This window comes from Anastrepha obliqua, chromosome 6 (assembly GCF_027943255.1).
Source record: "Anastrepha obliqua isolate idAnaObli1 chromosome 6, idAnaObli1_1.0, whole genome shotgun sequence".
Classification (NCBI taxonomy): domain Eukaryota; kingdom Metazoa; phylum Arthropoda; class Insecta; order Diptera; family Tephritidae; genus Anastrepha; species Anastrepha obliqua.
Genome location: NC_072897.1, coordinates 3,109,774 through 3,117,430, shown reverse-complemented (window position 1 = coordinate 3,117,430; position 7,657 = coordinate 3,109,774). Strand labels below are relative to the sequence as shown.

Here is a 7,657-nt window from a genome sequence, read left to right as displayed (position 1 = left end):
TTCATGCTCTCAACTCAATTTCATCACTGAGGATTTCGCGCAAAAACTACGCCTTCGACGTGAGAAACATAATGTGGGCGTTCGAAGCATTGGAGACTCGCTAACCAGCCTTAAGGCGCGTAAGACCACGACCATCAAATCGCGCACCTCAGCCTTTCAACTGTCACTTCAATTCGGAATCACCTCGCACATAGCATACCAGCCAGATGCCGAGATCGACACGTCCGGTTGGAGCTTGCCAGCCAATACCAAATAAGCAGACGAGATGTTTTTTAAGCCCCGGCGCATAGACTTGTTGTTAGGAACAGAGGCCTTCTTTGATGCCCTTGCTGTTGGCCAAATTCGACTGGGTGCAAATTTACCGACGCTTCAGAAGACGTTGTTTGGTTGGGTCGTCTCTGGTAGGTTTCGAGGTGACTATAACGTGACGTCATCATCTTGTCTGCTGTCAAATGAAACCTCAATCGACGAGAATTTGCAACGCCTATGGCAACTGGAAGCCATCGACACGTCACCAAAACCAACTCAGCCAGACCATCGAATTTGTGAAGAGCATTTCACAAAAACAACTCATCAAGACCACACTGGTCGAATTACTGTAAATCTGCCATTTAAAGACAACCCAATTTGTCTCGGAGATTCCTTCGATATCGCTCGTCGGCGATTCCTTGCGCTTGAGAGACGTCTCCTACGTTCGTCCGAAATCCGTCCGCAGTACATTGCCTTCATGGAAGAGTACGAAAGTCTTGGGCACATGTCAGTAGTAGCACACCCCAACTTGAAAGAGCCACACTACTATATGCCACATCACTGCGTGCTTAAACCTAGCAGCACGTCAACCAAATTGCGAGTAGTGTTTGATGCCTCGTGCCGCACCTCAACACAAACATCATTGAACGATCATTTGTTAGTGGGGCCCACAATTCAACAAGATTTATACATGCTTCTATTACGTTTTCGTCTGTATCGTTTCGCCATCACCGCAGATATCACTAAAATGTACAGGCAAGTACTCGTAGAAAATAATTGTCGACAATTTCAATACATACTTTGGCGAGCTTCCCCAGACTCAGATCTCCGCACGTACCAGCTCAACACTGTAACATACGGAACAGCTTCAGCCCCATACCTTGCGGGACGCAGCCTACACTACCTGGCAGACCAACATATGGCAGAGTTTCCGATCGGCGCTTCAGCAATAAAATCATCCTTTTATGTCGACGACATGTTATGTGGTGCCGACGATATAACCACGTTACACACACTCAGGCATGAAGTTGTTGAAGTACTCCGTCGTGGACAGTTTCCAATATCGAAATGGCACTCAAATCACCCAGACTTCAAGGAAGGTCAAGCAACAAAGGAGCTTCATATCAACGACGATTTTGTGACCAGTGCGTTAGGAGTAACATGGCATCAACGAAGCGACGTATTTTCGTTCGGCTTTAACCCGAAACAGCAATACAATTCGGTTACAAAGCGGACAATATTGTCTATTGCCTCATCGCTGTTTGATCCACTTGGCTTGTTGTCACCATTGATAATCACTGCCAAGATTATCCTCCAAGAGCTATGGTTATTGAAGCTCGATTGGGACGAGTCTGTGCCTCAGCACCTACAACAAGCTTGGACAAACTGCTTAGCATCATTAAATTCGATTTCGTCACTCATCGTGCCTCGTTATTGCTTGCAACCAACCGTACGGAACATACAAACACACGGGTTTTGCGACGCATCAATTCGAGCATACGGTTGCTCTGTATACATACGTACGGAAGACTTGGATGGACATGTTGAAGTTCAGTTATTTACATCAAGGTCAAGAGTCGCTCCAGTCAAAAGGCAGTCGCTTCCCAAACTTGAACTTTGTAGTGCGCACCTTCTTGCATCTCTCTACGCAAAAATAAAAGATGTTTTTACTGATCAACCTCTAAGCAGTTACTTTAGGACCGATTCACAACTAGTACTGCATTGGCTTCAACAGCATTCAATAACGCTTTCAACTTTTGTAGGGAACAGAGTATCGGATATACAAGAGTTGACTGTAGGTGGACACTGGAGATACGTACCAACGCGCGAGAATCCTGCGGATCTTGTATCTCGAGGCTGCCCTACTGCAGAACTTAAACAATCGAATTGGTTTTCCGGTCCAGCTTTTTTGTTTCAAGATCAGACTAAATGGCCAAATCAAAAACCACCAGTTGACCTCGACGGAGACGTCATCAATTCGGAAAAACGCTAAACGACACTTACCACAATGATGGAGACAAACTACATTCTCAACATCATCAATGGCATTAGCTCGTACCCCCATTGCTTACGTCTAGTCGCCTGGTTATTCCGGTTTTTTGATTCATCCAGAAAGAAATCAAGGTTCACTACCGCTTCACCATCGCCTGACGAATTGCGACGCGCTTCACATTGCTTAATATGGAACGTTCAACAGCATCACTTCTCTGTCGACTTTCAGTTACTAAAGAAAAATCGATCATTAAAAAGTAATTTAAAATTTTTGACTCCATTTATAGACACTTCGACTGGATACGAGCTTATCAAGGTTGGTGGCCGTCTGGACTACACCGAGTTACCAGACAGCCAAAAACACCCATTGCTGTTGCCCAGTAATTCACAATTTATTTTGACGTATGTACGCCATTTACATCTTCGCAATTACCATGCAGGCCCAAAAGCCTTAGTCGCCTTGATCCGCCTTGAATATTGGATTGTCAACGCCAGAGATTTGGCCCGTCGCGTCGTTCGTTCGTGTGTGCATTGCGTTCGATACAAGCCTACCTTGCTGCAGCAAGTAATGGGACCCCTACCAAGAGAGCGTGTCCAACCAACACGTCCATTTGAACGCTGCGGAATCGACTTTTGCGGACCAATAAGCACTTACCTGCGAGTCCGAGGAAAGACACCTACCAAATCATACTTGGCGATATTTGTTTGCCTTGTCACTAAGGCGGTTCATATTGAGGTGGTCTCGGACTTGTCTACAAAAGCATTCCTGAACGCTCTAAAACGTATGGGTGGTCGGCGAATGATGCCGTGCCACATTTTCTGCGACAACGCCACGAATTTTGTAGGAGCATCCAACCATTTGCAAGAGGTCAAACAATTTTTGTTCAAGCACGAAACCCAGAACGAAATTAACAAATATTGCTCTTCCGATTTTATTAATTTCCATTTTATCCCACCTAGGGCACCCCATTTTGGCGGTCTCTGGGAAGCAGCAGTTAAAAGCGCAAAGGGACTGCTCTATCGCACATTGGCTAATACAAGATTAACATATGAAGAACTGAGCACTGTAGCTGTGGAAATAGAGGCCATACTAAACTCGCGTCCGCTCTCACCGCTATCATCAGATCCCAATGACTTTGAAGCACTCACTGCTGGACATTTTTTGGTCGGGTCATCGCTACGTGCCCTACCCGAAGGCTGACTCGAAGAGAGAAATATCTCGAATTTGGATCGATACGATATGATTACGGCCATCAAGCAGCGCTTTTGGCGCCGCTGGTCTTCAGACTATGTCAATGAACTACGCTCACGAGTCAAGTGGAGGACACCTACACCCAATCTTGCAGAAGGTACGCTAGTGATCATCCACGACGATAACCTCCCACCACAACGCTGGAAGCTTGGTCGCGTTGAGTCGACCGTACGTGGACGAGATGGTCATGTTCGAGTTGTGCGCCCCCGCACTACTAATGGGAGCTGTTGCCGGCCTGTTCACAAACTTGCCATCCTGCCAGTGTATTGAAAGTGCATCCTTTCAACGGGGCCGGGATGTTGGATCACCCTTTATGCTTAAATAACTTACACCTAATTAACACTCAATATGTACAAATAAACATCCACTCATTGTAAATTTGCATACGTACACGCACACACACACATAGTCAATATTACTTATTATTGCTCTCTAATTCTCTTTTAGTCTGATAAATCTTTCGCTTGTAAATAATTAGCATGAATTTCAATAAATCATTCTGGTCTTATCGCTCACATCAAGCAGTTCACTACTGTCCTTTTAGTTCGCAAGTGATTTCGCAAGTTTTGCATAGACACATACATTTTGGATTTCGTTACTCCTTTTGTTTTTTACTGCGCAAGATATACACCCCCAATTTTCTCGGTTTTTTCGTTATCCAAGAAAAAGGCTTCTTGGAATAAAACAATAAACATATAATCAACACTTGTTCAAAGTTCAAGCGTAACGGACGTGTTTTGGACCGCTCTTCAAAAATTGTTTTCAAATATTCAAATCAGGACACATTTGATGTTCCTATTGAGACAGTGACTCTATATCAGTGGTGAAGTGGATTTTTGAAGTTTTTTGCCCTTTTCTTAAATATTAACTGTATCCAAACAATATACGCAATCCATGGATTGCAAAAGGTGCAAACTACAAATACGTGGAGAGACGGGAATAAGGTGTGCGGGTGTATGTGGCAAAACGTATCATTCGCAATCTAAATGCTCGGGAATAGACCAATATACTTTAGGAAAATTAGACGAATTTCCCAAACTTCGCTACATGTGTGATGAATGTGTGGTGTATATCAGCAACGTTGACCTCGCAATTAAGGAGGTTCAGAATGTAGTCGAGAAGAACGGTTCCCGGTTGCTTGATTACAAGTATGAATTTGAAAGTGCACTCAAAACTCACGAAAAAGAAATAAAAAGCTTACTTGAGGTTATAGAAAAAAAGTTCAGCGAAAGAATAAGTGGTATGCAAAAAGCGCAAGAAGTATGCGAGCGAGGTGTGCGTGAAATGCACAAAATTCGCGAAATAACCGCAAGCTTCAATGAACAAAGTGGCAAAATATGCAAAGAACTGCAGAAAACGAGAGAGGAAAATTCGAAGATATACAACGAAATCAAAGAAACGAAAAAGGCAAACATAGCAAATGATAACGGCCAAGTACCGTATGCAGCAGTGTTAAAAAACAACATTGCTCTCAAAACAGTGATGCCAGACTTAAATAACGATGCACCATTAGTGATTAAACCGAAATCGAAGCAAAAAAGTGAAAAAACAAAATTAGACTTGACTGCAAAAGTTGATCCAGGAAACTTGAAAATCTCAAATATTGAATCCAGAAGAAACGGAGTTATAGTGATTGGAGCTGAAAATGCAAACGAAAGGGAAAAAATTAAAAAAACGATTGAAGAAAACATTGGTGAAAGCTACGATATTCAAATACCGAAATCAGTAAGACCAAGATTTATGGTATCACTAATGGGGTATAAGCATGATGAAAGGTCATTAGTAGAGAATCTAAAGAAGCAAAACAAAGTTCTAGAAAATAGTGAAATCAAATTAGTAAAAATGTATGAAGTTAGAAAGGAGAGTAGACTTCTTTACAACGCTATTTTGGAAATTGATCCCGAGACTTTCCCCTATGTTTTAAACAGCGAAAAAGTTAATATTGGATGGGAGCGCTGTAAGGTATTTGATGGCGTAGAAATCTTGAGATGCTTTAAATGTCAGGGGTTTAACCATAAAGCTGTCGAATGCAAAAACAAAGAAGTATGTTATAAGTGCCTCGAGCAACACAGATCAAAGGATTGTAATAAAGCTAGTATTCAGAAATGTATAAACTGCATACGAGCTAATGAGAAGTTACATCTTGGCGTAGACGTAAATCATCCAACTCAGAGCAAGAGATGCCCGGTATACCTCAACAAAGTTGAAATAAGGCGAAAGAATATTAGCTATTAGCAACCAAAGCAACTGTGCAGTTCTTATAATAACATCTTATTACTTAGTTCCATAAAAATAAATTGTGTCCTTCTCCTTTTATTTATCTCTTCCTCTCATATTCTCTATTTCCGCTACTTAAACTTTCTCTTAACTCCTGTTTTAACTATACTTCTTGTCATATTCGGTAATATTCGGGTTTCAAAGGGTCTTATATGCAATGTTCTCTTCTTTACTTCCCTCGTCAATGATAGGTAAGGATAAACAGTTTCACACGGGCAGAGATACCACTTTTAATATGATTCGCGTACTAAGTAGGCTAAAGTCTGGACTGAAAATATGTCATCTCAACGCTCAGAGTTTGCCATCTAAAATTGATGAATTTCGATATATCTTTGAGTCATCTGATGTAGATGTTGTGTGTGTATCTGAAACATGGTTCTCTACGTGGCATAATGACGATTCGTTTTGTGTTAATGGCTATAAAACTTTCCGTTTAGATAGAGCCAAGCGTGGTGGCGGTGTTGCAGTGTTTGTTAAAAATAGTCTGTCTTGCTCCCTCAAGTGCATCTCGGAAAATACGAACCTAATAGAATATATTTTCCTTGAAATTAAAACTAAGTATGATAAACTCCTCATTGGCTGTGTATATAGACCTAACAAATACATCGCCTACGCATCATTTGTTGATTTCATCGAAAATTTGTCTCTTAATTATAATAATATCGTTGTAGCAGGAGATTTTAACAGCGACCTGCTATGTGAAAATGAGTTCGTGTTAGCCATGCGGAGCTTGGGTTTGTTCCCCGTTAACGGCTCTATGCCTACACATTTCACGCAAACTAGCAGCTCTTTGCTAGATATATTTTTTGTCAACGATACCGCTAAAATTCGCCTATTTGACCAGCTTTCTGTGCCAGGCTTTTCTAAGCACGATCTTATTTTCATGACATTTAACTTCCAACTGACCCATGACACTAAATACTATTCATACCGTGATTTTCTACGCATAGATTATGAGCTTCTTGAAGGGGCTGTGGAGGAAATTGACTGGGAATGTATTCATAACTTAATATCTAGTAATGAGCAAATTAGCTTCATTGAAGAAAACATTAGCTCGCTCTTTCACCGCTTCGTACCACTTATACACAAACCAGTAATTGATAAAAACCGGCCATGGTTCAGCAACCATATTAAACACTTGATTTGCAAACGCAACAAAGCGTATCGCAAATGGAAGAGCTTCAGAACCTCGGAAACTTATAACATCTTTAAGGCTTGCAGACGAGATGTTAACAAATCAATTAGATTGAGTAAACTAAAATACTATGAGCAGCAGTTTAGTACTGCAGTGGGTTCGAAGCAGACGTGGAACAAAATTCGTGCGATCGGGATTGGGAACAAAAATAAACCTATGCTAGATTTATGTGATGTTAATGTAAATGTACTAAATGAGAATTTTGTGTGCTTGCCCGGCTCTGTTAATAATATATGTTATGACAAGTACAATTCTAATCTTAACGTTGTGATGTCCAGTTTTTGTTTTGAATGTGTCGATGATTGTGAGGTAGTACAGTCCATACTTAGTGTCAAGTCGAATGCGGCCGGTCTGGATGGAATTCATCCAAAATTTATAAAATGCCTGTTACCAAAGATCTTAAAATATCTTACCTATGCTCTGAATATCGTCTTAACCACGTCAATCTTTCCCAACTCTTGGAAGAAAGCCAAAATCATACCTATTAAGAAAGCGAATGGAGACTACCGCCCGATTGCAATACTGCCGTTCTTATCCAAAGTTCTTGAGCGTATTATGCATCGCCAAATAAACACGTTTTTGAATAGCAACGCCTTGGTGAACACATTGCAGTCGGGGTTTAGATGTAGTAGGAGCTGCACCACAGCACTCCTAAAAGTGTCTGATGACATAAGGCTCAACATTGACAAAAA

At 41.4% G+C, this 7,657-nt stretch overlaps 1 protein-coding gene across 1 annotated transcript; it reads left to right on the top strand.

Moving 5' to 3' along the window:
- The first annotated feature begins 265 nt into the window (after window positions 1-265).
- On the top strand, window positions 266-3,442 carry LOC129249874 (uncharacterized). Its single transcript, XM_054889548.1, has 2 exons — window positions 266-1,005; window positions 3,202-3,442. Exons 1-2 carry the CDS (start codon window positions 266-268, stop codon window positions 3,440-3,442), a joined length of 981 nt encoding a protein of 326 aa, XP_054745523.1.
- Window positions 3,443-7,657: the final 4,215 nt, after the last annotated feature.